Source organism: Prionailurus viverrinus, chromosome B4, assembly GCF_022837055.1.
Source record: "Prionailurus viverrinus isolate Anna chromosome B4, UM_Priviv_1.0, whole genome shotgun sequence".
NCBI lineage: Eukaryota > Metazoa > Chordata > Mammalia > Carnivora > Felidae > Prionailurus > Prionailurus viverrinus.
The window spans coordinates 132,946,009-132,973,721 of NC_062567.1; the positions used below are offsets into that span (position 1 = coordinate 132,946,009).

General features: G+C 55.0%; 2 protein-coding genes across 3 annotated transcripts; one reads left to right on the plus strand and one right to left on the minus strand.

Moving 5' to 3' along the window:
* On the plus strand, positions 1 to 18,372 carry SERHL2 (serine hydrolase like 2). The gene is made up of 12 exons (XM_047865775.1): positions 1 to 87; positions 1,030 to 1,179; positions 1,292 to 1,405; positions 1,786 to 1,827; positions 2,257 to 2,276; positions 2,731 to 2,805; positions 4,253 to 4,362; positions 5,025 to 5,104; positions 9,024 to 9,058; positions 15,418 to 15,500; positions 17,016 to 17,112; positions 17,930 to 18,372. Exons 1-12 carry the CDS (start codon positions 84 to 86, stop codon positions 18,041 to 18,043), a joined length of 924 nt encoding a protein of 307 aa, XP_047721731.1. The 5' UTR covers positions 1 to 83; the 3' UTR covers positions 18,044 to 18,372.
* On the minus strand, positions 17,272 to 26,483 carry RRP7A (ribosomal RNA processing 7 homolog A). 2 transcript variants are annotated; one of them, XM_047865774.1, is made up of 7 exons: positions 26,014 to 26,483; positions 23,665 to 23,807; positions 21,947 to 22,030; positions 21,162 to 21,279; positions 20,664 to 20,761; positions 20,101 to 20,299; positions 17,272 to 18,858 (listed from the first exon to the last, which is right to left on the minus strand). In XM_047865774.1, exons 1-7 carry the CDS (start codon positions 26,339 to 26,341, stop codon positions 18,773 to 18,775), a joined length of 1,056 nt encoding a protein of 351 aa, XP_047721730.1. In that variant the 5' UTR covers positions 26,342 to 26,483; the 3' UTR covers positions 17,272 to 18,772. The 2 variants fall into 2 exon arrangements, with proteins under 2 accessions (XP_047721730.1, XP_047721729.1); XM_047865773.1 differs by having other exon boundaries at positions 21,947 to 22,072; positions 26,014 to 26,480.
* Positions 26,484 to 27,713: the final 1,230 nt, after the last annotated feature.

The following is a 27,713-nucleotide window of genomic DNA, read 5'->3' on the forward strand; positions in this document are numbered from 1 at the left end:
GGGTCTGAAGCTCAGCGGTTGTGACTACCGCTGGCTACCTCGTGGCGGAGGGACGGCCCGGTGCGCCCCGCAGGACGACTGTAATGGGTGAAGACGCCGCGCCCCGGGCCCCTTATGCCGGAGTGGGATGGGGGAGGCCACGCGTGCCCTTCCACCTGCCCCAGCTACTTACGACTGACCACTTACTTACGCGTTCCCGGGTGTCGCGACTCCACCATTGGCACCCTCGACCCCGGAGCGGAAGTGGGAGCAGGCCGGACCGACCCGCGGGAGGGGGGGGCGGCGGGCAGGACAGGGCTACACGTGGCCTCTCGGGGGTCTGGGAGCCCAAGAAATAAGCGCGGGGGCGCGGGGAGTCCACGGGTCTCCAGCCCGGCGGGTGGGCTAGCAGGGTGTAAAGGTCAGCGCCAGGCGGTGGAGAAGGCAGCCCGGCCCAGAGCAGAACAGAGACAGCGTGGGGCTGGGTGGTCGGGACTGGGGTCCTGGGGCTGTGCCGCCTGCGCCAGATCCTGGCCCTGCTTCAGTCTCCCTGGTGACCTTGGGCATGAACCGCACCTCCCCGTGCCTCGGTTTACCGGTTTGCGAAGGGAATGTGATCATGATCAGATTTACTATGAGGAAGCGAGGAGAGGGGCCATCCCATCTGCCCTTCTGAAAGTTTAGAGTATGTTGTTGGTACTCTGTTGACGCCAGCTTTACAGAAAAGAAACCTGGGGCCCAGGAAGTTTTTTTTTTACTAACTGGCCCACCTGCCACAGCCAGCAGGTGGCAGAGCCGGGGTCTAGCCAATTTCCCCAGCCAGTTCCATGAAGTTCTGTCGGTTTTCCTCATTCAGGGGACCCAGTTTACCTTTCCTTCCTCTGGGTATGCCCCAACCCACCTCACGCTCTCTCCTGGTAAGCCCCAGAGGGCAGTGTGGGAATCTGAGCCTCCCTGGGCTGTGCTGGTGCCCCCGACACGTTGGGACACTGACGAGGGGCTCAGAAAGTGCCGGCTTCATGGATGAGTGGGTGGGTGGCTGTCTTCTAGGTCTGACATCAGAGATGAAGCTGGCTGTGCCCTGGGGACACATCGCTGCCAAACTCTGGGGCTCCCAGCAGGGCCCCCCGGTTCTTTGCCTGCACGGCTGGCTGGACAATGCCAACTCCTTTGACAGACTCATCCCTCTTCTCCCAAAAGGTAGGGCTGAAGGGAAGCTGAGGGGCAGCAGGGCATAGACTGCGGGCGAGTGAGAGGTGAGGGGAGACGTCTGACCTAGGTGCCTTCTCCTAACCCCTGTCTCTCGTCTCAGACTTCCATTACGTTGCCATGGATTTCGGGGGACATGGGCTCTCATCACATTACAGCCCAGGTCTCCCGTATTACCAGCAAAACTTTGTGATTGAGGTCCAGAGAGTTGTAGCAGGTAAATAAGAGGCCGAGTGTGTGTGTGTGTGTGTGTGTGTGTGTGTGTGTGTGTAGGGGTGCACTGGGGACATCCCCTGTCCTCTCTGGAGCGGGGTGTGGTAACCAGGTAGCGATCCCGGCCTGGGAGTGACCTGGGGTCTGGCCCTAGTCCTGCCACGAATTCATAAGTGACTCTGGGAGAGCTGGAGAGGACGGGCCAAAGAAGAGCTCTATTCCTCCTGTGGGTTCCGCTCCCGCAGGGAAGCTGGGGTCCCTCTGAGCTAGTTTCCTGAGTGGGGCACCCCAGATGCTGGGGACGGACGTCGTGACCTCAGGGACTGCAGGACAGAGGTTTGCGGGAGGCTGGGCCCATCCAAAGCTGGCTCCGTATGTTTTCAGCTTTGAAATGGAATCGTTTTTCGATCATGGGCCACAGTTTTGGTGAGTACACGTTACACTTGGGCGGGCGGGGGGCTGACTGGGCTGGGGGGCTGCGAGGGAGGGAGAAAATCGGTACGCCAGTACCCTGCACTTCTGGGCACTGCAAAGAGAGGGGGAGGGGTGTGCGGGCACCGTGGGCGCTCTGCCCTTTGGCCTGAGGCAACTCCCCCAAGGGACATAGGGCCCCAGAGGTGGCTATCTTCCAACGTGACAAGAGAAATGTGGCCTTTTGAGTGGTTAGGTCTGAGGAAGGGGCCATATGGCCCCAGGGAGGGAACGCCAAGTTTGACAGTGAATGAAGAGCCCCAGGGGGAGAGAGGAGCCAGGCCCCTAGCCTGGGGTGGGGCAGCCCTTGGGAGGAAGTTTTCGTAGGACTTCAAGAGCTGGGAGAATACCAGCCCACTCTTCTTTTGCCCCCCCCCCCCCCAGGCGGTATTGTGGGCGGAATGGTGAGTAGATGGCTTTGCAGTGACCACCTCTGGCCACCTTGGGCGCTCTGACAGGTGGCGGGGGGCGGGGGGCGGCTGGTGGTTGCGGGGGAGGGCGGGAGAAAGAAGGGGAAGGCGCCAGGAAAGGAAGTGTGTCCTCCTATCACAAATTTGAAGCCAGCATTTTATGACCTAGCGTCAGTTTGCTCTGTCACTGGCAGTAATCATTATTGTGGGGAGGTTGCTGAAACTGGAGATTCCTGATGGAGCTCAGAGTTTCCACATCCTTTCATCCCCAGGGAGCCCTGGAATCTAGCCACAGCAGGAGGTGGACCTTGGTCTGAGTGTGGACCTTGGGGGGAGGGGAGAGGAGGCTACCCTGAAGGGAAGTACCAGTGTCCCCAGGGAAAAGCTGGAGTCTCATCGCCTTCTTCCTCTCCTACACTCATCGTTTCCTTTTTGGGTCCCATCATAGTATTCCTGTACCTTCCCCGAGATGGTGGATAAACTTATCTTGCTGGACACGTTGCCATGTGCCCTGGACTATAAAGTAAGAACAAAGGCTTTCATGCGTACTGCCGTGGGGGAGACCCAGGCCCCCCGGTAGTGTCCTCAGCCCTGTCTCTTTGGCGGGTACCAGGGAGATGGGAGAAGGTGGCAGAGGGTAGACAAGGGGGGATCAGAGAGGATCCCCGCAGAGGACAGGGTTGTGCAGCCTATACCCCAAGGAGTGGGCAGAGAAAGGGGTTGCAGGGGTCTTTGTGATCCTTGGAAACCCTGTATGTGGCATGGCTACAGAACGCCAGATCAGTCACGAAGTGGCAGGGGACGGAGAGGGTAGGAACGGTGGATTGAGGAAGCTCTGGGGGCACACAGCTTGGCGAGGCCACCCGCACTCGTGCTCAGTTGCATGCTTTTGCGCTGCGCACACACTGGACAACCGCACACAGCAGCCCTGAGTGCAGACCAATGGGAAAGTGCCGAGCCCTCTCGCCGCCGCCACCAGTGACAACAAACAGTGCCGTCCCTGCATCTGGGTCCTGGCTCTGCCATTGACCTGCTGGGTGACCCTGGGCAAGCGACTTGGCCTATCCGGACCAAAATGAGATGGTTGGGCTAGATGACCTCAGAGGTGTCTGCCCCCTCTCTCACATTCGGTCATCCTGCTTCCCGAGGGCTCAGCCCCTCGGTGATGACACAGCTTTGTCACCAACTCCAGTTTCTTATCTGTAAGATGGCCACAGATGCCAAAAGGGCATGAGCCACGCTGTCTTTTTATTACCACATGCCCAATCCCAGCATACAGTAAGCGCTCAGTAAGTGCTGGTTTCATGAGTAGATGGCCTGTGGGTTAACGTGAGGATCCAGTGAGACTTGGGCTGCTCTTCCTTCCTTATCTGAGTTACCAAACACGGTGCCCCAGGATCTTCCTCCCGGGGGGCTGGGTATCTGGTCCTCTTTGTCCTGCGTTCTCAGGGGGTTGGATGGGAGCGTCACTTCCCACTGCTGCTCACGGAGCCGACCGTGGGCAGGGCTGGGCTGTTCTCAGAGGGAGCTGGGTTGGGAATGGGTACACTCGAAGGGGGGGCTGGAAGCCCCAAGTGCTCCGCTCGGCAGTCGCCTCTCCACCATTTGGAGTGAGAGCATTAATTAAACCAGATGAACTTGCCGACCCTGGGTGGTGCTTGACTTCCGGGCCTACCGCTGCACCTTTGCAAAGCTCTGGCAGTTGATCGAGGTTTCCTTTCTCTTCCATCCTCCTCCAACCTGATCCCTGCGGCTGTCCGACCCCAGGCGGGGCTGGCCTGGCTGTGACCGAGGCAGACAACTTGCCCTGATCACAGGACTAACTAGCAGCGGCTGATCCTGTGCCCCACCCCCTCACTGGGTCAGAAGGACTCCCGGCTAAAGGGGGCGCATGGGGGGCGGGGGAGGAGCTGGCCCCTTTGTCTGCAGCCCGGAGTCCTGCCCATCCAGCAGAACTTGCAACCCCCCAGGAATCGGAGAACTTGATGACCTATAAGCGAAGAATGATAGAGCACATGTTACAGATAGAGGCCTCCCAGAAGCCCCAGCGAGTGCTCAGCCCGGAGGAGATGCTGCAGGGGTGAGTGCAATCCGGTGAGACGGGGCTGTGGCGGAGCTGGAGGAGCTATGGGATACCAAGGAAGGACATCTCTGGGGCACAGAGGGGGCATCTGTCTCCTCGCAGATGCACAGCAAGCCTGTTCCTCTCTGTGCTCCCCCTGGGCACCGGGCTGCCTGGCACTCTTCAGACACCCCAGCCGGGACTTGATCTGCCTCTTATCCTCCCCGCTCTATAGCCACGCCCTTCATGTACCAGGACCCCTCTCCACACGTCCTCTGCCCCGCTTCTTCGCCCTGTAATTCCTCCCTGGTCCTCTCTGCGGGCACCTTGCTAACTTCCCCACTCCTCCTTCCGGCCTGGGCTGGCTGCCTCTTCCGCTGGGACTCTGACTCCGCCCGGTCCAGTTGCCCTGTAGGCAACTGAAGATCTGTGGCGGTGGCCGCTGGCGGGTTGCCTTTGCCCCTCCGGCACCTGGAAGTGTCGCTGGTAGTCAGGGATCTATAAATATTTGTGGTCTAAAGGGGTGAAAATACACACACCTACGCACACTCACATACGCACCCTGCTGATGCGAACATCCCCACCGCCACATGCCTGTGTCCTCCGTGGGGCGGCCCTCCTCTCCTTTCCATCTGACCTCCCCTGCCCCAAGACATTGAGCGTCCCTCTGTCTTCCCCAGGTTCCTGAAGAACAACAGTCACGTGGGTGAGGAATGTGCACGGCTCCTCCTGCAGAGAGGAACCACCCAGGTGGCCACAGGTAGGGACTGTCACCCTCCGAGACCGTCACTTACTGGCACTGTTCTTATTGAGGAGCGATAGCTAAGCTGCAGGGCTGCTTGCCCCGGACCTGGCATCACGCTAAGTGCTCAGCAAACAGTATCTCACGGAACCCCCCTGCTGCCCTATATACTCACCCCCTCCAGAGCCGGAGAAACTGAGGCTCGGAAAGGCCAAGTGACTCACGCCAGCTCAGGCAGCTGAGAGTCGTCAGGTGTCTTCGGACTGAACGTTGGGGAATGTTCCAGCCATGCTGTGCTGGCGGGTGTGGCGGGTGCTGGTGTCCGAGGCTAGGGTTTGAGGCAGCGTGACTCAAAAGAGGTTTTTCAAAATGGACAAGCGGACAGGGTCCCTGGCAGGCTCAGTCAGTAGAGCACGTGACTCTTGATCTCAGGGTCGTGAGTGCCACCCCACGTTGGGAGTGGAAAAAAAAGAAGGCACGCCGGGGAGGGGGGGGGGCTCAGTCGGGTAAGCGTCCGACTTCGGTTCAGGTCACGATCTCGCGGTTCATGGGTTCGAGCCTCGCGTCGGGCTCTGTGCTGACAGCTCAGAGCCTGGAGCCCGCTTCGGATTCCGGGTCTCCCTCTCTCTCTGCCCCTCCCCTGCTCTCACTCTGTCTCTCTCTCAAAAATAAATAAACATAAAAAAATAAATAAATAAAAATAAAATAAAGACCCAATTTCCAACTATCCCCCTTTTACTAAAACAAATCTAATTGTAAGACAGCCTTATAGTTTATGGGTCTAGGAGTTAGTCATTTCCAATTAGAATACGGCCAGGTTTGTGCCAAGTTACCAGAACCTGCAACAACAAACCAAATGAAGCCCAGGGTGCTTCTGTTCGCGCTGGTTTTTCCCCAAAACTTGGAGGCTTCCCTGATCGACCCAAACAGCTTCCTGGTTTCCGGTTTCTTAGTCTTAGGGCTTATGCTAAGCGAAATTAGTCAGTCAGAGAAAGACAGAAATCATATGACTTCACTCCTATGAGGACTTTAAGAGACAAAACAGATGAACACAAGGGAAGGGAAACAAAAATAATATAAAAACAGGGAGGGGGACAAAACAGAAGAGACTCATAAATATGGAGAACAAACTGAGGGTTGCTGGAGGGGTGGAGGGAGGGGGAGGGGCTAAATGGGTCAGGGGCACTAAGGAATCTACTCCTGAAATCATTGTTGCACCATATGCTAACTAATTTGGATGTAAATTTAAAAAAAAGGGGCGCCTGGGTGGCGCAGTCGGTTAAGCGTCCGACTTCAGCCAGGTCACGATCTCGCGGTCCGGGAGTTCGAGCCCCGCGTCGGGCTCTGGGCTGATGATGGCTCAGAGCCTGGAGCCTGTTTCCGATTCTGTGTCTCCCTCTCTCTCTGCCCCTCCCCCGTTCATGCTCTGTCTCTCTCTGTCCCAAAAATAAATAAAAACGTTGAAAAAGAAAAAAAAAATTAAAAAAAAAATTTTTTTTAAACAAAAAAATCTGGGGTTCCTTCCACCCACTCCTCAGTTTCAGAGGCTTACAGAACTTGGGAACCCCATTTACTCCCTAGGATACAGTTCATTATAAAGGATACACCTGAGGAACAGCCAGACGGGAGAGATCCAGAAGGCAGCGTGTGAGGGAGGGGTGCGGAGCGTCCACGCGTCCCCTGGGTGCACCGTCCTCCCAGCACCAATGTGTTCACCAGCCTGGGAAGCTCCCTGAACCCCCTAGTTGAGGGATTTTTTTTTAATGGAGGCTTCGCCGTGTAGACATGATCCATCATCACAGTTTCTGGCCCCTCTCCCCTTCCCAGAGGATGGGGAGGTAGACGTAAAATTTCAGGCTTCTAATCACAGGTTGACCCTGAGGCTATCTAGAGCCCACCAAGAGCCCCCTCATCAGGACCAAAGATGCTCCTATCACCTAGGAAATTGCAAGGGATTCTGAAGCTCTGCGTCAGGACCTGGCCTCAAAGGCCAGATATTAGAACAAAAGATGCTCCCAGCACCTGTATTACTTAGACTACACAGGCTTTAGGAGCTCTGGCCAGGAGCCAGGCCTGCAGACTAAAATATCCACTTCCTATTATATCACAACAGCACAGTCTTTATTGGCTGTGGCAGGAGACGGGTGGGAGGCGGTCTAGGGTTCTGATCATATCTCCCGCATTCGAAAGTATTTTCTTATGAATTGTATGTTTCCCGCGACTTGTTAGGGATTCCAAAAGTCTTGGAGGAGGTGTCGGCTCACAAGTCGCTGGCCCGGCTAGCCCGAGGGGCCCCAGCAGGCTCTGGGCAGGCCGAGCCCAGTCTCTCCTCTTTCCGAGGCTCACACTGGCCTCGTCCCTCTCAGTTCCTTCCCAATGAAACAGGTTGTTAAGGGAGTTAAGTCAGTGCAAAGCCCCGCTGAGCGGCTGCTGGCCCTGATGTCGTGGGACCTGAGTCTGAGAAGAGCACCAAGCAGCCTTCCAAAAAAGCTAGGGCTGCTTGCTCTTGGATCTGTTCGTGGAACTCCTCTAAGGGATATCTGTGCTGGCCTGCTGGTCTGAGAAACACATTTCTGGCCTTCGAAAGTCTCACTGTCTCGTGGGGGGCAGGGGGGAGCAACAGAAAAGCAGCCAGGCTGTGGGCCTGCTGGGGCCTGTTTAGGATGTGCCCAGTGGAAGCGAGTCTTGGAATAGGAGGAGGATGTGGCCAAAGAGAAGAGAAGCCATGGCCCAGGGCAGAGAAAACAGCTCGATAGGAACCCCCAGGTACCTTGGGGGTCACCCCACCCTTAAGGTAACCCCCTTTCAAAGTTGTTTCGCATCCTCTGAGCAGCTGGAGCCCAGGCCTGGAGGAAGGAGGAGGCAGCGAGCCCAGGTGGGGGCCCCGGGGTTGCCTGTGGTCCTGCACGGGCAGCGGGGGCTGATTGTCAGTGCAGGGAGGTCACGGCCAGAGCCGAAGGTCACCCAGAGGCCTCAGCCTTGGTTTCATTAGGCCGAGATGATTACACGGTCCTCCCAAGTATTTTGAGTCCCAAATGCCTAAGAACCTCTAACAACAGTTAATCGTCTATATTTAAAACTATGTCTAAAAGTTCCATAATCTCTAATTAGAGGGGGAAACCTAATAATTATGGAAAAGAGCTCTCCTTAATGTTCCCATAATTGTTTCTCGGAAAGCCATTTTGTATTCAAACATCAGGTTTCCAGCAGGGAGACCTCACGCCCTTCCCCTGGTGGACCCCCCACCCCTGCGTCCTGCCCAAGTACCCCTTCCTCCGGAACTGATGGGGTGTACAAAGGGCTGGGCACGGATGCCAACCTAGTCGCCATTTTGGTTTTGCTTTTTACGTGAATATTACTTTTTCGAACAGGTGCTACATGACGTAGTTTGAAACACAATGTACCATAAACAGCTGCGCGTGTCTCGCCGTGTCTTACCCCTTTCCCATCCTTGTGGCTCAGCTCACCCCCCAGGATAACCCGCTTTTTAAGCGTGCTCATATCCTTCCAGTCCACTGTCAGGCTGCGGCAGAGAACCGAGGCTTGGCCAGCAGGTGGGACCACGGGTCTCCCAACCCCGCCAACCTTCTTTTCTCTTTGACACTTGATGGCACTGATGCTTAGCCACTGGGTACTTCCTGGGGTTTAAAGATCACGCGATCACCTTAAGGTTCTCAGAGATGACAGCCACCATCCATCACCGTCCTGCACCGCTCTCTGGGGTGGCCCGAGGGATGTGCCCGGGTGGGCCACACTGGCCCGTGTCCGGGTGGCCGTGGCCAAGTTCTGCTGCCCTGGCTCGGTCCCAAGAGGACACGAGTGCAGGCTGAAGAAGTGCACCCCGGCTGGAAGGGCCCCGGGTCCCCAGGGAAGCCGCGCCGAGTCCCTCACCCGGACAGGCAGCACTGAGGCCCCCGTCTTTGTGCTTCCGTTCCAGGTCTGGTGCTGAGCAGAGACCGGAGGATCTCTTTGGTGAGTGCGGCCGTCTCTCTTTTTCTTTTGTTATCGCCGTCCAACATGCGTGGCACAATAGTCATCGTTTTAAAATCACTCGTAAGTGTCCAGTTCAGTGGCACTAAATACATTCACAATGTCATACAACCATCATTGCCCCCAGAAAAACTCTGTCCCCACCGAACACCGGTTCTCCACCCTCCCCCCGTCCCTGGTGGCCACTGTTCTGTTTTCTCCGTATGAACTTGGCTGGTCTAGGGACCTCATCTAAGTGGAATCATGCAAAACGTGGCCTCCTGTGTCCGGCTTATTTCACTTACTGTTTCCAAAGCTCATCCGTGTTGTGGCAGGTGATGGAATTTCATTCCTCCCGTGGCTGAGTAATATTCCATTTGTCTGGATCGATCCACACATCCGTCGATCGACACTTGTGTTGTGTCCCCCTTTCGGTGACTATGAACCATGCTGCTGTGAACACGGGTTAGGAATATCGGTTCGAGCCCTTGCTTTCAATTTTTTTTGGATCTACACCTAGGAGTGGAATTGCTGGGTCCCATGATGATCCCGTGTTTCACCTTTTTGAGAAACCGCCAAACTGTTTTACGCAGCGGCGACCGTCTTCGTTCCCACCAGCCACGGGCAAGGGTTCCAATTTCTGCGCCACCCCACCAGCGCGCGTTACTTTCCTTTTCAAAAAATTTTCAGCCGTCCTGGCGGTGTGAGGTGGTGCACAGCCTCTTTCGAATCGTTGGTCTCTTTGTGGCAAGGGCTGAGGTGGAGAGGGATCCCCAGGGGGGCTGGCACGAGTCGGGGCCGCACCGGGGTTTGCCCTGCACCTGGGAGACATGGAGGGACGCCGGCAGGAGGTGGCCACAGTGCAGCAGCCGCTCCTGGTCCTTCCAGGCGCCTTGCACGTGTGCCCGGGTAGTCCTCACTGCAGCCCCAGAGGAGGGACCTGTCGGCCCCCACAGGCGAGGACACGAAGGCAGCCTGACGACTTGCCTGCAGTCAAGCAGCACCGTCGGTGGGGGCTGCACACCCACGAACGACTGAAAAACCATTACTGACACACAGGTGCCCACAGAGCAAAACGTGAATGTCAAGGCCCACCGTTGGCCACGTTGAGGGCAGACTTTGCAGCCCCATCTGTGTTTTCGTGACTATGAACGTAGACGCCGACCTATTTTAGGGCTCTTTGTTTTTGCTGTTCGTTTAGGCTTTCACATAAGTGGTTGCAAATGCTTCCGTGGATGTGGATTAACTGGAAGGGCAGCGGGAGTTCAGGAAAGGCACACTGGTGGTGGGGGGGGGGGGCGGAGGGGGCGGTCAGAGGAGTTTCCTGGAGGAAGTGGGACATGAGCCAGGTCCAGAGTGGTGGGATCGACCTGGGTAAGAAGGGGAAGACTTTCCAGGTACCTGCTTACCATGTAGATAGGGGCTTAGAATAGGCTTAGCGCATGTGTTGAGATGGGGTTCCTGATGGAGGGTGTGAAGACCAGAAGGGGAGAGAGGGGCTGCATAACACGAGGCCTGGAAGCCAGCAGCCAGCCTGGAGTTGTGCGACAGGGGCATTTGCAGAAACTCCACCACAGAGGCTGTGTGACCTTGGGCAAGCCACTTACCCCCTCCGAACCTGTCTTGTGTGCAAAAAGGAAGTGCATTCATTCGTTTATTCATCCATGCAGCTGGTTAATGAAAAGCTAGGAGGTACCAGCCCCTATGCCCACCTTTGTGGGGTTGCTGTGTAGACTAGTTAAGGTCTGTGTGTTGAGTGCTCTAGCACATTGCTTTAGGTGCTCACAGACGGTGCTCTTAATGAGATTGTTTAAGAGAGTAACTTGTTTTGCACATGTGAGATGCTGTCATTAGAGGTGGGAACCTCTGGCCTCAGGTGGTCTCAGGGAGACTACTGAGAGTCGTCACCCAGGCCCAGATGTGGACATGAGGCCAGGACCAGGGCATTAGCCAAAGGGATGAGAATGTTTGACTTTTGGTTTTGATCCAACTGGGATCTGTTCTCAATATGGTGTGAGGTAGGGATCCATTTTCATTTCCCCCCCAGATGAATAGCCAGTTGGCCCATTACCAGTTATTGGGGGTCCTCCTAACCACTAAGACTCACTCACCGTGTTTTGTCTTCTGTGTGCCAGTCCTCAGGCTGGGAGCTAATTGCCAGATTCTAACCAGTGGGGTCCTGGAGGCCCCTGTTGGAAAGCTTCCCTCCAGAAAGAGTGATCCTGGCTGGACCCCTGACCTGAGCCAGGCGACCCTCTAGGCAGCAGGGCAGGGCCCCAACTCTCCATTGCTCCACAGTGCGGGTTGGGTTGGTTACTTTTTGTGGCATTTGGAAACACCCCTTCCCCCTCCTAGGAGCACACAGCTGGTCTGCAGCGGGGTCATGGTCAGTCACGGTGCCCAAAATGGGAAGAGTGCCCACCGATTTGAAGTTTACGTTTGGAACATACACTGAATGACAAAAGATACAAATTCTAAAATTTCATTTTAGAATTCCATTTTTTGTTCCATTGATCTTGTCACCATCTGAGAAATACCATTCTATTTTAATTCCTATTTCCTTCTAATTGTTTTGATAGTTAGTAGAACCAGTGCTCTCTCCTTGTTCTTCTTTTACACATTTCCTTGGCTTTTATTGCATATTTTCACTCCCAAATGAAGTTTGGAACGATCATCTTCTGCTAAAAATTATATTGGGATGGGGCACGTGGCTGGCTCAGTTGGTAGATCATGCAGCTCTTGATCTTGAGGTCGTGAGTTCAAACCCCATGTTGGGCATAAAGCTTACTTAAAAAAAGATTATATTGGGATAATACTGAGTTTGTAGAATACTTTGGGAATTTAGTTACTGTTAAAATTATGAATGGGTATCACTTATTCATAATAAAGGCACCACCTCAATTTAGTGGCTTTCAGGCAATGGGTTATCCATATGAAAAAGTTCGATCCTAGATCGTTGCCTCACACTACACACAAAAATAATTCAAGATGGATCACAGATCATAACATGAGAGCTAAAACAGTAAGGGTTCTAAAGAAAACAGGGAATACCTTCATGACCTTGACGTAGACAATATATTTTAAATAAAACAACATACACATGTGAATCAATAAAAATATTGACAAACAGGTCTTTGTTAAAATTTAGAATTTCTGTTCATCATGGGGGCACCTGGGTGGCTCACAATGGGTTGAGTGTCTGACTCTTGACTTTGGCTCAGGTCATGATCCCAGGGTTGTGGGACTGAGCCATGCATTTGGCTCCATGCTGAGTGGAGATTCTCTCTCCCTCCCTCTGCTCTTTCCCCCCACTTGTGCTCATGCACACTCTCTTTCTCCCTCAAAAAGAAAAAAATAATAACAATACTTTCTGTTCATCAAAAGACAATTTAAGAGAGTGAAAAGTCAAGCCACAGACTAAAAGAAGATATTTAAATGCATAGGTCTACTAGAGGACTCATACACAGAATATATAAAGAGCTCTGACAAATCAATAAGGTAAAAACTAACAACCTCATTTTTAAAAACAGGCAAAAGATTTTAACAGGCACTTCAAGAAAAAGGCTATCCAAGTGGCCAATCAACACATGAAAGGTGCTCATCATCATTAATTAGGGCAATGCAAATCAAAAGACCAATGAGACACCTCTACATCACTGGAATAACCAAAATCAAAAGGCCTGACATCACTAAGTCTTTTTTTTTTTTTTAAGTTTAGTTTTTGAGAGAGAGCGATCAGTGGAGGGGCAGAGAGAGAGAGAGAGAGAGAGAATCCCAAGTAGGCTCTGCACTGTCAGCGCAGAGTCCAGTGTGGGGCTTGAGCTCACTGACTGTGAGATCATGACCTGAGCTGAAATCAAGAGTCAGACACGGACTGAGCCACCCAGGCGCCCCCTGACAACACCAAGTCTTACTCGGGGCATGGAGCAACCAGAATTCATCTACACTGCAGGAGGAAATACAAATTGATGCAACCATTTGGAAAATTGTTGCAGAACTGCTAAAGCAAAATATAGGCAAATCCTGTGAGCCCACAATTCCACTCCTAGGTGTAAACCTAGCAAAAATATGTGCCGTGTGCACAAAAGACACGTGTGAGGATGCTCATAACAGCTTCATTCGTAACAGTCCCAAGCTGGAACTCACCTACATGCCTTTGAACGACAGAATGCATAAGTTGTTATATATTCAGACGCCGGAGCACCACACAGGAATGAGAAAACCAACACACTCACAGAGCAAAAGAAGCCAGAAAGAAGAGAGCACTCTGTATGATTCCATTTACCTGAAGCTCAAGCAGAGGCAAATTGATCTCTGGGGCTAGAGGTCTGAATAGTGACGTCCTTGGAGAATACTCCAGGGGGGAACCTGCTGGGTGCTGGTGATGTTCCAGGCTTCGATCTGGGTCACATGGAGCATTTATATGTGAAGGGCCATCATGAACCGACACATAGATCTGGGGACTTTGCCGTAAGTTACACTTGAATTACAAGAGAAAATGTGGGGTGCCTTGGTGGCTCAGCTGGTTGGGCGACTTGATTTCAGCTTAGGTCACGGTCTCACGGTTCACGGATTTGCTCACAGCATGGAGCCTGCTTTGGATCCGTCTCCCTCTGTCTGCCCCTCTCCAGCTCACGTACTCGCTCTCAAAAACAAAAAAAGTCAAAAAAAATGTTACAAAAGAAACATATACATTGGGAAGTGAAAGTGGACTAGGGAAAGAAGGTAAGAGGAGAGGGATGTAGACGCAGAGACAACCAAAAGAAAAGAAAAAAAAGACAAGCACACCCAATAGCCTTTGCTCTTAAAGACTTTCTTGGAGAAATATCCTCCTATCGTGGCCTTGGAAGAAACCACTGCAAAACCCCAGCCTTGTGTTGCGCTTTCACACCTGGAGACGTATGTGGAGGGAATATCCCTCAGTCTCTGCCTTGGGGACCAACATAGAATTGAGTCGAGGGCCTGAGCCCACAAGCCGGAGAGCCCCAGTTCGGCCAGAGAAGCCTACGGAAGCAAGGCGAAGAGGATGGGGGCTGGGGGCAGACACCTGAGCCGAGTCCTGGTGCCATCTCCTGTTTGCTCTCGTGCATCTTTAGCCCGTGTGATCCTCCACCAAAACACCGTTTTAATATGCCCATCAGCACGGGTCCCGGGGAGCCCCTCTGTGGGCAGGAGCCACCTTGGTGCTTTTCCTTGAGCTGGGCGCTGTGCCTGGAGGAGAGGGTGCAGCATGTCCGGGTCCTCGTAGACCGTTCATCTGGGAACGCCTGTTTCTGAAGAGCACCCAAGGTCATTTTCGCCCGAGGAGGGGAACTAGCTGGGAGGTCGGCACAGAACAAGGGCAGTGTGCTCTCGTGGCTGTGACTGGAGGCGTGCTTGTGTGCACGTGTGTGCTCTCATGAGGATTTCATACTCGTCAAGGGGGTGGAGGAGTGTCGGGCACTTGACACAGTCAGTCCTCGTGGGAGCTTTGTGGAATTCATCCGCTCAGCACCCCTGTATCGAGCTCCTCCTATGGCACACCTCGAGTTCTGGGGCTGGGGCGGCACAGTCCGGTACAAGCATAATGTGAGCCTCATGTAATTTCACGTCCTGGAGTAGCCATATTAGAATAAAAAGAAACAGGTGAGACCAAGTTTCGCATTTTTTAACTCCATGTATCCGAGATGTAGTCAATATAAACATTTCAGATATTGGGCCTTTTTTCATGCTGTCTTTGAAATCCTCTGTCCAGTTTCCACCTACAGCGCATCTCAGCTTGGACTAGCCCCATTTCGAGCACTCATAGCCACGTATGTGTCCCTTGTGGGACAGCACAGATCTGACGCCTTCAATGGTCATAAGACAGGGTGGTCCGGGCTATGATGGAGGCCTGCAGGGGCGGTGGGGACATCGAGGTATATTCATTCTGCCCTGTGGCTTAAGCAGATTTCTTTCTCGTGGAAATGGCTGGTGCGGGCACGCGGGCCGCTGCCTGGCCGGGCAGCACTACAGGGCGGCCTGTGGATGGGGAAAGGGGTTTCGGGGCGAGGGGCCACACCTAGTCCTCAAATCTAGGCCCAGAAGCAGCCCGGGTCACTTCTCTGCATTTAGTCGCACAAGCACACCAGGAGGTAAAGGGATTTGGAAACGTCTGCCTGGGCAGCCGTGAGCCCAGAAAGAGGGAGAACAGATTTAGGGGGAAATCCAGTCTGACCCGTGGGGTTTAGAGAGGCCTCTGTTGAGGTGATGTTTTTGGGTACTGAGGCAGATGGCCATGGTGGCCCCACGAGGCCCCCGCTGCCCCCAAGAGAGATGGGCTTCGCACCCACAGCAGCACCCGCTAACCTGTGGGAGGACTCACTGTGGTTTTGTCTCTGCAGCCAGAGCACAGCATCGATTTCGTCAGCAGGAACCTGCTTGTGCATTTCATCAGGAAGCTGCAGGCCCACATCCTGCTCATCAAGTAAGTTGGAGCCACGTGCCCGAGAGGCTCGACTGTCAGGAATCTCTGCGGCTCTAGGGGGAGGTTCCCAGTTCTACCAGCGAGACCTGGCCATCATTTTTCATGGGTGGCTGCTCCCACTGCCCCAAGCAGTGGAAGGCAAAGCAAGGGGAGGGCTCGGGCAGCGGGTGGAGCGGATTCGAAGGCACCTCTCAACAGGGGTCTGCGAGGCAGGGACCAGCAGGCCTGACAGTGGGACACTCGCTCTACCAAATTCTCCAGCCACACCAGACCCCTTACGGCCCCAGATCCGGGCTGCTCACCTGCCTTCCTCCCCACTGCCGGCACCCGGCCAGAAGCAGTCCCACAGTGAACATCCTTCCGTGTGGCTTGGATGCCGCTTTCCGCTCTGCTGCGGCCAGCCTAGACTGTGGCATGCCCGAGGCAGGAACCCCGACTTCTGGGGACACGTGTGTCTTTGGTGCTGAGCACGGGGGTTTAGGAGGCAAATCCACACTACGGGGAAATACGCTGCACGTCCTCATTAGGACGGCCAGACTAAAAGATAACTGGTGTCGGCAAGGACGTGAGACACCAGGACCCTCGTGCTGGGGGGCTGTAACACGGAGCAGCCACTTGGAAAGCAGTCTGGCAATTTCTCAAGCCAGTGTTACCACAGGACCCGGCAACTGCACTCCCTGGGCATCTGTGTGCCCCACACAGGACCACACGACAGCTCGCACATGATGGGTCGGAGCAGTGTTGTTCACACCGGCCCAGAGGTTGAGACGTCTGTCAGCCGGGGAGCAGATGAGCCAAGTACGGTACCCCCATACAGTGGGCTATGTTTTAGCCACAAAGGGGAACGAACTTGTACGGGCCACACGGGCGAGCCTTGGGAACATTATGTAAAGTGGATGCCAGCCACACAAACCCACGTACCCACGTATGATTTGCTTCACATGCAAGTCCAGAGAGGAAAGTCTAGAGAGGGTTGATCAGTGGTTGCAGGAGACGGACTGGGCACTGTGTGTGTGTGTGTGTGTGTGTGTGTGTGTGTGTGTGTGTGAGTGTGAGTGAGTGAGTGAGAGAGAGAACTACGGGTTTGGGATGTTTGTTTTGAGACAATAACAACGTCCTAAAACTGACCGTAGTGATGGTTGTACAACTCAAATATACTAACAAACATGGAATGGTACATGTTAAATGGGTGAAGTTCTCTCAGTAAAGATGTCGGGAGAGAAAGCATCGACTTAAGAGCCTGTCACCACCTCCTGGCCCTGCCATTCAGAGGCTGTGGCCACAGGCAGGTCCTGCAACCCGATGGAGTTGAACCCACAGCACTTGGCTCACGTTGGCCAGTGAGCCCCGGGTGCCCACAGGTGCCCAGGGCCTCGACCCCGATTTACACCTGGGCTCTGAGGGAAACTCGGAGGCAAGCCCGGGCCTGTGTCCTCTCGGCCTGGAACCCAGGGCAGGGGCGAGGCACCGCAAGGTGGCCCTAAGGTGAGCCCTGATTTTTCTTTGGCTTTCCAGAGCAACGCAAGGGTTTTATAACGTGAGAAGAGAGAACGACGCTGACAAGGAGGCCCTACATTTGGTGAAGGACATACTGAAATCTGTCCTAAAGGAGGTAGGTGTGCGGGGCTCAGCCAGGCTGGGGGTCAGCAGAGTCCTCACCCAGGCTCTGGTCTGGCCCCAGGTCTAATGGGTGACTGCCAGGAACTACCAGGCCTCACTCCCCACTGTGGCCAGTCCCTGGAGCCACATGTGACTCAGCACAGGAAACACATTTAATTGGCAGAATCTCCCAGTTTTATTGTCCTCACATATCCTGTAGGCCAAGCCCAACTGGGCCAGAGGCCATCCCACAATTTCTAGGGTGAGCAGGTGACCAGTTACATCAGTGGGTGATGGCTGCAGGTGAGGGTGGGTCTCCCAGTTGGGGAGCTGAGACTCATGCTTTGTCCCTGGGAGCACCTGGCACTTTCCGACCATCACCCACCATAAACACCTGACCCCGGGGGCCTCTGCTAACATCTCGGCATCGGCACCGGAGTGGCCGGCTGGATGGTCAGCGGGCAGTGCCTCCCTGCCTCCCAAAGAGGATCAAGTTTGAAAGGCTGCTCATTTTTCAAGCCAACCTTAAAATGGCAGAATGAACAGCACCCCGGGTCCCTCCTCAGCCTCGCTCTACAACCTCACCGCTCAGAACGGTCCAGAAGCCCAGGGTTTGGACACTTACCCCCCCAAACAGGCCTTTCTTGCTGGCTCTGAGCCAGGCCCTGACTTAACCAGAGGGTGCCCCTGGAGCTGCAGGTCAGTCACTGCCCCGAGGGTCACTGTGAGGGACCCTCCTGAGACACGGGGAGGCAGCAGGCCCTGGGAAGAGGGGCCCACGGAGCCCCCGCATCCAGGCCTCACCTCACCACGCATCCCTCCCTCTCCAGTGGTTCCAGTACACAGAAGTCCCGGGCAATCACTACGTCCACATGAACCAACCCCAGCGTGTGGCCGGGATCATCAGCTCCTTTTTGAAGAGCAGTGCCCCGAACCAGCTGTAGCCTGGGCCTGGGGCTTTGCCCCGCTCCCCCCACTCACCCCCCAGACTCCCTGCTCCCAATCCCCACAGCCAGGCCAGGTGCGGTGGGGACAGGCCTCGTGGGTCTTGGAGACCAGCAGGGGCTGAGGCAGAGAAACCTGGGGCAGGGTTGGGAGGGTTGGGGCCAAGATTCTGACTTTTGGTATCTGAGACTTCAAGGGGGAGACACTGTTTGGACCTGGAGGGTTGTCCGTTTTGTGGCTGATAATCGGCAGTGAGTGGGTAGCGGATGGAGGAAGGAAGGGCCAGGTTGCTGCCCAGCTGGATGAAAAATAAAATGTTCTGTATTCACACTGTTTCCGAGGCCGTTTCGCTGCCAGCGGGGGCCCTTCCAACGGGGGAAGGGGAGAACACAGCAGCAGACACTTAGCCTGAGAGGAGAGTCCAGGAACAGGCCGGGAACAGAGAGGAGAAGGGAGCAAGCGCTCCCCAGGCTGGTGGCGTCCTGACAAGCCCTCACACCGGGCGGGCCCCGCCAGCATGGGGTCCCGAGACTGCAGAAGCACCAGGGCCCAGGGAGGAGCTGTCGTTCGCCCCATCCGCAGGGACTCCGGCCTCGGGGGCCGGCTGACACGGTAGCCCCTCGGCCTGGGCAGCCTGGGCCGAGCCGTTCCAGACCTCTGCGTCCTCGCCAACCGCGCACCGTCACCGTTCCCCGTTCTGCTCCGTGGGGCCCGTGGGCCAACTCAGCTCAGTAGGGTCGGAATTTGCGCTGGGCCCGCATCAGCCCAATCCTCTGCTTGTCCTCCTCAAACTTCTTGCGCAGCTGGGCTAGATCTAGGGCGGGAAGCACAAGGGGAAATGGGGCCGTATCGGTCAGGGTGGCCCGAGGGGGGGCGGGGGCGGGGCTGTGCCGCGTGGCCCCCAAGCCCGCTGGCCTCTGCTCTGAGAAACGGTTGGGACCTTGCATGGAGACTGACGAGCACGCAGGCCCAGTCAGAGGGTGGAAGCTGAAGATGGGGCAGCACACCTGAGGTTTCAGAGGAACCTCCTCAGTAAAAGAAAAAGCACGGAGAAAGCAAGGCACCTGCTCCCTTCCCGCCCCTACCCCACAGACCCAAGGTGAAGGCAGGTGGCTTTGGGGGTGTCAGGAGCCCCCGGGGCACCTCTCCCAAACCCTCCCCGCTGCAGCAGTCAGACTGGGGACAAGGTAGGGAAGTAAAGGGACTCCGCCCTGAGAGTGCCACGGAACCCAGATGGCGGGTCTGTCACCAGGTGAGCAGCCGAGGAGCCCGGAGGGAGGCTGGCAGAGGCCCGCCGTCGGTGAATCTAGACAAAAGGGCAGGAGCGGGGGTGCAGGACACAGTGGGGAACAGCAGTGAGGCCGGGGAGGGCACGGTGTGCCGGGTGGCAGGTTACCACCTGCTGCAGAGCTCGTCCCCCTGCCGAGGCCGGGGCCAGGGCCAGGGCCAGCACCCTCTCCCCCAGGCCCCCGGGCAGCGGCCCCGCAAGCAGGGGAATCGGGGGCCGCGGCAGCAAGCTCAGCATCATCACGGCCATGAGTCAACCACAGGCGATCGCTCACCCCAACACTCTCCTTGTGGGCCCCCCCCCGCCCACGCATGGCGCCCACACACACTCTTTATCTCTCTCTCACTCACACGCACGGTGCTCACTCAAGACACCCCCCCCCCCCCGCCCCCAAATCACGTCCAGCAGCGGCCCTCTCTGCACCCGGTGAGCACTTGAGATCCACCCTCTGCCACATGGCCCCCTGCTGGAGGCTGACAGGTTCTGGCAACCAACTGCTCAGGGCTCTGCAGCCTCTAAGCAACCCAAGGGCCCCCACAGCTGCCGCTGGGGAGCCACGAGGGGACCACCACGGGGGATGCTGCAGGCTGGGCCCCCCGACTCCAGAGCCTATCGGGAAGTCTGTGCCTGAGGACACCCCCACCCCGCACCCAGGTCTGGCCGCCCTCCAGATCTGAGTTCCGGCCGCGGCTGGCAGCAGTGGCCACGGGCCGGGCTGGGCCCCGAGGGAAGCGGGGCTGAAGCCCAGGGGCCTGGGGCGCTCCTTACGCTCCATCTTGGTCTCTCGGTGCTGCCAGGCGTAAAAGTTGAGCAGCTCTTTGCGGGCGCGCTTCCGCCTCTCCCTCTCCAGCACCCGCAGGCTCGCCGCCTCTGTCCGGGGTAGCACCGGCCGCCGGCCCCGGCGCGTCACCTTCACCCAGCCCTCCTCGTCCGGAATCCCTTCCTCCTCCTTGGCCTTGGCCTCCTCCTGCAAGGAACAGACCCCGTGATGGGCAGGCACCTGGGACCCGCCCTCCTCTCGTGGCTCTCTCCCTCCTGCGCCCAGAACCTCCCCGGGCACACATCACCACCTGCTGCACCCTCTCCCTCCCAGTAGCTAAGTACGGGGGGACGGGGGAGCACAGGGGTGCCAACGCTGCCTCCTCCCTCAGACTGTTTTCCACAGACCACTTGGAGACTAGAGGTCACCCAGCTAGGTGACCCAGGACTCAGAAGGGAAAAGAGGAGTAACTGGGACAGGCTGCCACCACCCCTCCTCCTCGGGAGCCGCACACAACACCCACGACACCTCCTTCCCTGTGGCCACGCAGCCGCCCCTCCCGAAGCCCCACCTCAGCTATCCTCTTGTCATACGCCTCCATGAACGTGTCCACTTCGACCCTCAAGGCCTCAGGGTCCGGCACCGAGTCTGTGTAGTTGCTGACCCACTCTGAGGGAGAAAGGAGTGAGGGACGGGCCTCCTCAGGGCCAGCCAGTCAGGATCTTTTTTTTTTTTTTTTAAGTGGGCTTCATACCCAGCATGGGGCTTGAACTCACAACACTGAGATCAAGACCTGAGCCGAGATCAAGAGCCGGACGCTTAACCCACTGAGCCCCCCGGGCGCCCCCCAGTCAGGATCTTCTTCCACAGGCCACGAGGATGGCGACGTGTGGCCCAAGCTTCAGGTGCTAAGAAGAGTCTAGTGGCGGCGAGCTGGGCCCTCACCTCCGCCCACCCTGAGTGCCAGGCCCAGGCCTCCCAGGCACACGCAGCAGGCACGGCCCCCACAGCGCCTCCCCGCCAACCCAGGGCCCGGAACGGAGGTGCCCGACATCGCCGCGGTACTGACTGTGAACACCGCTCTTCACAGGGTGACTGTCTGTCGAGACCAGCAAAGGGCCCTTCAGGGCTAAGGCAGCCGACACCGCACCTGGCTTCTGGAACACCACGTAGGCTACCTGGAACCCCTGGGGGAAGAAGGAGAGAGGTCAGAATGCCAGGGCCCTTCCCGTCCTCCCAGTCACCCAGCACCAGGGATGCCACCTGCCCTCAGCTTGACTTGCTGCTGGACCAGGGGATGTGTGCCGGGCTGTTCCGCCACGAAGATAACCAGAAAGTGATCTGTAATCCTGGGGAGAGACGGCCACGCTCCTGATCTTCCCACTGGTGCCAGAAGCGACCCAGGCGAGGTGAGACACTCGGGACCTTCCTCCCAGTTATGGGAGGGACTCTGTGAAAAGCGAGCTCACCAAGCACCACAGGCGGACACCAGTTCACACGCCCTATGCCCGGAGCAGGTGCCTCACGTTTCCTCAAGGGGAAACGAGACCAGGCCATGGGGCCTAGGGAGGAATGGACTTCGGCGGACTTCGGGAGCTCAGAGAGGCTTTCCCCCAGGATGCTGGGAAGAGCTAGGCAAGAAGCTAAGGGATGTGGCAGATGCAGGGAAAGGAGCAGGGCACCGTCTGCCCAACAGGCATCCTCAACCACACAAGCGAGGACTGGCCCAGGACCACGGGGACCGCTCAGCCGCCCTGCTGTCACCCTGCCACCACCGCCCCACGCACACCGTGGACGCTGTCCCAGCCCCACCTCGCGCCCCATGCGAGCAGACCGCAGAACTTGAATGCCTACCCGAACGGGCGTGGGGTGAAAAAACTTGGACTTTGGTTCTTCTGAGCGGTCAGCAAGGTCCGGCTTCTCCTGTAACTCCACAGACTGGACGGGGCCGCAGGGAGAGAGGAGGCGGGCCAGGCACTCCTGCCGAAGCGGGGGCAGGGGGTTGGGGAGGGGGGAAGCTCGGCATGAGAGGCAGCAGGGCCTTCTGGAGCCCCCTCTGCCCAGGGCAGCACCGCTGGGGGCGGGGTCTCAGAGTCCATGTCTGCCCAACGAGGGGGGCGCGCACACAGGCCCGGGCAAACCACATCCTCCTCGGCACCGTCCCAATCCTGCCTCCCGTGGCCCAAGACGTCAATCTTGTGAATTTTCATGTTCAAAACTCTGAGCAGAAAACCACAGCGCCGCTGGCCAGGGGACGTGGGAGGAAGGAGGCAGAGTGCGAGACAGAATCCAGATATAAGCCTTTTGGGGCTTTGCTGGAAGCACGTGCCCAGGACGGGTTCGGTTTGTCCCTGAAAGGGCTTCCTCACTTTGAAAGGCCATCTCGCTGAAAGATCAGTCCTTCCCTACCAATTTCTCTGGGTGAGTGATCCCCAAAGTAGGACCAGGTTCTATTACAAGAATAGGTGAGGACGTTTGGGGGTTATGCGGAACATTCTGATTTTAGGAGACAACCAGCTAACTTTTCCTCCCCGCAGCAGCCATTTAAAACTGAAGTTAAATCAATGTTGTAGTTGCTGGACTCAGGCTGGTGGTGACCCTCGTGGGGGGGGGGGGGGGGACACGAAGGGATTTCTTGGGCTCAGGTCATGTTCGGTTTCTGGGTGCTGAGTACACGGGGTGTTCTGTCTGTGAAATGGAGTGAGCTGTGCGCTAGGGCCCAGGCCCTTCTCTGTATACACAATACGGTTCAGGAAAAGGTAAAAAATGACGCCCTCTCCTCTGCTTCTTTCTCTAGAACAATCTTTTAGAAATCAGTATTTCTTTTTTGAATCCCAAGTCATCTAAAATCCAGCAACTCCCTTAGTTTCTCTTCTATAAAGTTATGGAAGGCAAAACTTCACTGCTTTTTGTGAAAGAAAGTTAATGTCTGGATAGATTGAGAAGTACTTTTATCTTCTTATATTTTTTCTTATGGAGATGTATCACTTTTATAATCAGGGAAAAACACGTAATTCAAACAATTCTGGGTAATAATAAGAAGCTTTGAGCTCCTCAGAACTATAGCTTTTAATTTTTTTTTAAGTTTATTTACTTATTTGGGGGGTGAGGGACAGAGGGAGGGAGGGAGGGAGAGAGAATCGCAAGCAGCCTCCACACTGCCAGCGTGGAGCCTGATGTGGGGCTTGAACCCATGCACCATGAGATCATGAGACCTGAGCCGAAACTCAGAGTCAGAAGCTCAACCGACCGAGCCACTCAGGTGCCCCATAAAACACAGCTTTAAAAAGCCATTTCCGGGACACCTGGCTGGCTCGGTCCAGAGTGTGTGACTCTTGATCTCAGGGTGGTAAGTTTTTAAGACCCATGTTGGGTGTAGGAATTACTTAAAAAAAAATTTTTTTTAAAACCACTTCCTATCAAGAGACAGAGGCAGACCTCTAGATTCTCCCTTGGGGCTTCAGTTAGATGCTTCCAACTCACCACTGAGGACTTGGTGAAGGCCAGTGGGAGCCCAGCCCTGCCTGGGACTCCTGGTCAGCCCTACAGGTTCCCTCCAGACACCCACTCACCTCTGTGCAGTATGGGGGCACATTGAGGACAAAAAGGGTCCGCTTCTGAGGCCAGGAAGACTTGGTGCCTTCTCGAACTCTGTGCTCTCTCACATAGAGGTAGTGAGAAGCCTGCTGCTTTTCCGAGAACTTGATCGGGATGGCTGGACGGGAAATGGAGGCAGAGGTGGATGGCGTGAAAATCAAGTTCAGGCTGTCCCTTTCTAGTTCTGTCTATCCATTCCATCACTGAGCCCTTCCCCTAGGCAAGGCCTGTGCAGGAATTGTGCAGGCTAGGAGGGTGAACGAACAGAGAACCTGCCCAGGAGGGGCTCCCAAGCCGGTGGGGGAGAGAATGTAAACGGGCAATTATTACAGGTGGGGAGCGAAATGAGAGGGGAGTTCAAATCCTGCTGCTCTTGGGGTCAACACTAAAATCCCGACAATGGCTGGAGGCCTTGCCAGATCCTGACCACCTTTCACCTCTTTCCATCCCCTCTTTCCCCAACCACTGTGTGGGCCCGCCACTCCACCTTCTCCCTATTCCTCAAGGAAGCCCAGACTTCACCTGTGCTCACACATTTCCCTTTACCTGAAACATCAACTCTCCTCCCTCCACCCGTGCTTCAGGTTTTCTTTTTAAGTTTATTTATTTTTAAGATTTAAAAAAATGTTTTTTTATTCTTTTTTTTTTTTAATTTTTTTTTAACGTTTATTTATTTTTGAGACAGAAAGAGACAGAGCATGAACAGGGGAGGGGCAGAGAGAGAGGGAGACACAGAATCTGAAACAGGCTCCAGGCTCTGAGTGGTCAGCACAGAGCCCGACGCGGGGCTCGAACTCATGGACCGTAAGATCATGACCTGAGCCGAAGTCGGACGCTTAACCGACCAAGCCACCCAGGCGCCCCAAAAATGTTTGTTTATTCTTTAGAGAGAAAGCACGAGCGGGGGAGGGGCAGAGAGAGAAGGAGACACAGAATCTGAAGCAGGCTCCCAGCTCTGAGCTTGACAGCCCGACACGGGACTCTAACTCACGGACCGTGAGATCATGACCTGAACCAAAGTCAGATGCTTAACCAGCTGAGCCATCCAAGCACCCCTTAAGTTTATTTATTTTGAGAGAGAGAGAGAGAGAGAGAGAGAGAGAGAGAGAGAGAGAGAACGAATGGGGGAGAGACAGAGAGAGAGGGAAACAGAGGATCTGAAGCAGGCTCTGTGTTGACAGCAGAGATCCCAATGCGGGGTTCTAACTTACAAACTGTGAGATCATGACCTGAGCTGAAGTCAGACACTTAACCAACTGAGCCACCCTGGCATCCCCTATCCTTCAGGCTTTAACTTCCATGGAGAGCCTTTCATGCCAAGTTAGAACCACCTGCTCTGTGCCCTGCCAACACCTCTCATGGTCTCTAAGCCTCCATCTGTGTGATCATTTGGATAATCGCTGACATTCCTGTAATGCTAGGGACTGTTTTCTGTTCTTCTCAACACCTCCTTCAGAGCACAGTACCTGTGTGCTCAGGAAGCTCCCATGGGAGCGGGAGATGGCAATCAACAAGAAAGCACATAACAAGATTCTATCAAATATGAAACAAAGGGGAAAACAGTGCAGGGTGGTCGGGTGGCCGAGGCCTTTAGACAGGCCATCAGAACGGCCTCCTTGAGGAACTGACATTAAAGCCAGAAGGCACAGCTGTGTGAGGTAGAGGAGGGCACAGCAGGTGCACAAACCCTGAGGATGTAAAGACTTTGTTGTCTCAGAGGAACAGAACAAGCTTTAGGTCAGCCGAGCCAGAACGTGGGGGTGGGGGGTCCACACAAATCAACCGTAAGAAGTCTGGATTTTGTTTTAGGTGCCGACTCGTAAAACCACTGGAGTGAGTTCTGTGGGTATGGAAACACAAGTAAGCCTGTGAGGCAAAATACTACTTCTGTCTGACTTTAGAAAGAACATTCTGGCACCTGGGCGAACGGTACACAGGGGCAAGAACAGAACCGATTAGGAGGGCACAGCCAGGTGAGGGCTGACAGGGGCCAGACTAGGAATCGCAAAGAGATGATAGGAAGTGGCTGGGCTCACCTGCGGGGCGGGGGAGGTGGAGGTGTGAAGACGGACACGGGTTTGTCCTGGGGAAGAGTGTGGACAGACATGGGTTTGTTTACCTAAGGGAAGCGTTGCCCCAAATGGGCTCATCCCTGGAGAACGCCGCCCCAGACGCAAGCAGGGCGCAGCATCGAGCTCGCGGACCTCGGGGCCTCCGGGACTCACACCCAACAGCGCGGCCGCTCCCGGGGTCCCCTTGCCACCGCCGCCTCCCGAGCCAACTCCCGGAGAAGCCTGGCCATCCCCGGACCCGCAGCTCCTCACCTGAATACCCGGGCGGGCTCGGAATCCCCTGCTCGGAGCCCTGCGCCCCACGTTTCCTCCTGCGCGCCACCATCTTGCCAACCGGAAGCTGCGGGGGCCGCTGGGAGTTGCAGTTTGGCGCTCGGAGCCCGACCGTTTCCATGACGACGGCGCCGCGTGCGGGCCCGCCCCCTTGGCTCCAGGCCCGCCTTCCCGCCCTAGTAGTACCTTGAGGGCGCAACCTTTGTTTGCTCTGAGTAAAGTCAGCACGTAAACGTGCGAGTAAAGGTCCGGATGAGGATGGAACGCCACCATCCATCCATTCCAGAAATGGCAAAGGAGGCCCCATTGAAGTTGACCGTTTTAACTAACCATTTTTTAAGCGTACAATTCAGTGGCATTAAATACGTTCTCATTATTGTGCAAACCGTGTTCAATATCCGTCTCCAGAATTTTTTATCCTCCCAAACTGAAACTCTACCCGTGTCCTCCTTCCCCCAGCCCCTGGTAACCACCCCCTCTATTTTCTGTTTTTTTTTTTGTTTGTTTGTTTTTTGTTTTTTTTTAATCTAATGTTTATTTATTTTTGAGACAGAGAGAGACAGAGCATGAACGGGGAAGGGCCAGAGAGAGAGGGAGACACAGAATCGGAAACAGGCTCCAGGCTCTGAGCTGTCAGCACAGAGCCCGACGCGGGGCTCGAACTCAGGGACCGTGAGATCACGACCTGAGCGGAAGTCGGACGCTTCACGGACTGAGCCCCCCAGGCGCCCCTCTACTTTCTGTTTCTATGAACTCGACTATTCTAGCTAGGTACCTCATATAAATGGAATCATACAATATGTGTCCTTTTGTGTCTGGCTTATTTCACTTAGCATGTTTTCTTGATTAATCCACGTAGTGGCATGTCTCAGAATTTCCTTCCTTTTTAAGGCTGAATAATATTTCATTGTACATATAGATCATATTTTGCTTATCCATCTGTCTACGGACATTTGGGTTTTTCTACTTTTGACTATTGTGAATAATGTTGCCGTGAAATGTTCTATACAACTTCGTGCAGACATATTTTAATTTCTCTCGGATATATATCTAGGAGTAGAATTTCTTGATCATATGGTAACTCTATGTTTAACTTTTTGAGGAACTTCCAGACTGTTTTCCAAAGGCTGCATCATTTTAAAATCTCACCAGCGGAGCATGAGGTTTCCAGATTCTCCACATCCTCGCCATTATTTGTTATGCCTATATTTTGATCATAGCCATTCTAGGGGATGTACAGTGACATCTTATTGGTGTTTTTTTTTTTAATGTTTATTTTTGAGAGAGAGAGAGAGAGAGAGAGAGAGAGAGAGAGAGAGAGAGAGAAAGAGCGAGCAGGGGAGGCACAGAGAGAGAGAGAGGGAGCCAGAGAATCCTAAGCAGGCTCCACGCTGTCAGCATAGAGCCTGACTTGGGGCTCGAACTCACAAAATGTGAGATCCTGACTGACCTGAGCTGAAATCAAGAGTGAGATGCTTAACCAAGCCACCCAGGCACCCCTCTCATTGGGTTTTGATTTGCATTTCCCAAATGATTAATGATGTTAAGCACCTTTTCACGTGTTCATTGGCCATTTGTGTATCTTTTTTTACTTTGAGAAATGTCTACTCAAAGTCTTTGCTCATGTTTTATTAGGTTATTTGTACTTCCATTGTTGCATTGTAAGAGTTCTTTATCTC

Excerpts from the sequence above, each read along its gene's own strand:
- RRP7A (XM_047865773.1), bottom strand. The coding sequence starts at position 26,341 with ATGGGGCCTCCTTTGCCATTTCTGGAATGGATGGATGGTGGCGTTCCA. Across the intron at positions 22,073-23,664 it reads TGCCCCCATACTGCACAGAG|GAGTGCCTGGCCCGCCTCCT; the intron begins GTGAGTGGGTGT and ends CCGCTTCGGCAG. Across the intron at positions 18,859-20,100 it reads CCGAGAGACCAAGATGGAGC|ATCTAGCCCAGCTGCGCAAG; the intron begins GTAAGGAGCGCC and ends TTCCCGCCCTAG.
- SERHL2 (XM_047865775.1), top strand. Across the intron at positions 4,363-5,024 it reads CCGGAGGAGATGCTGCAGGG|GTTCCTGAAGAACAACAGTC; the intron begins GTGAGTGCAATC and ends TGTCTTCCCCAG. Across the intron at positions 9,059-15,417 it reads GAGACCGGAGGATCTCTTTG|CCAGAGCACAGCATCGATTT; the intron begins GTGAGTGCGGCC and ends TTGTCTCTGCAG.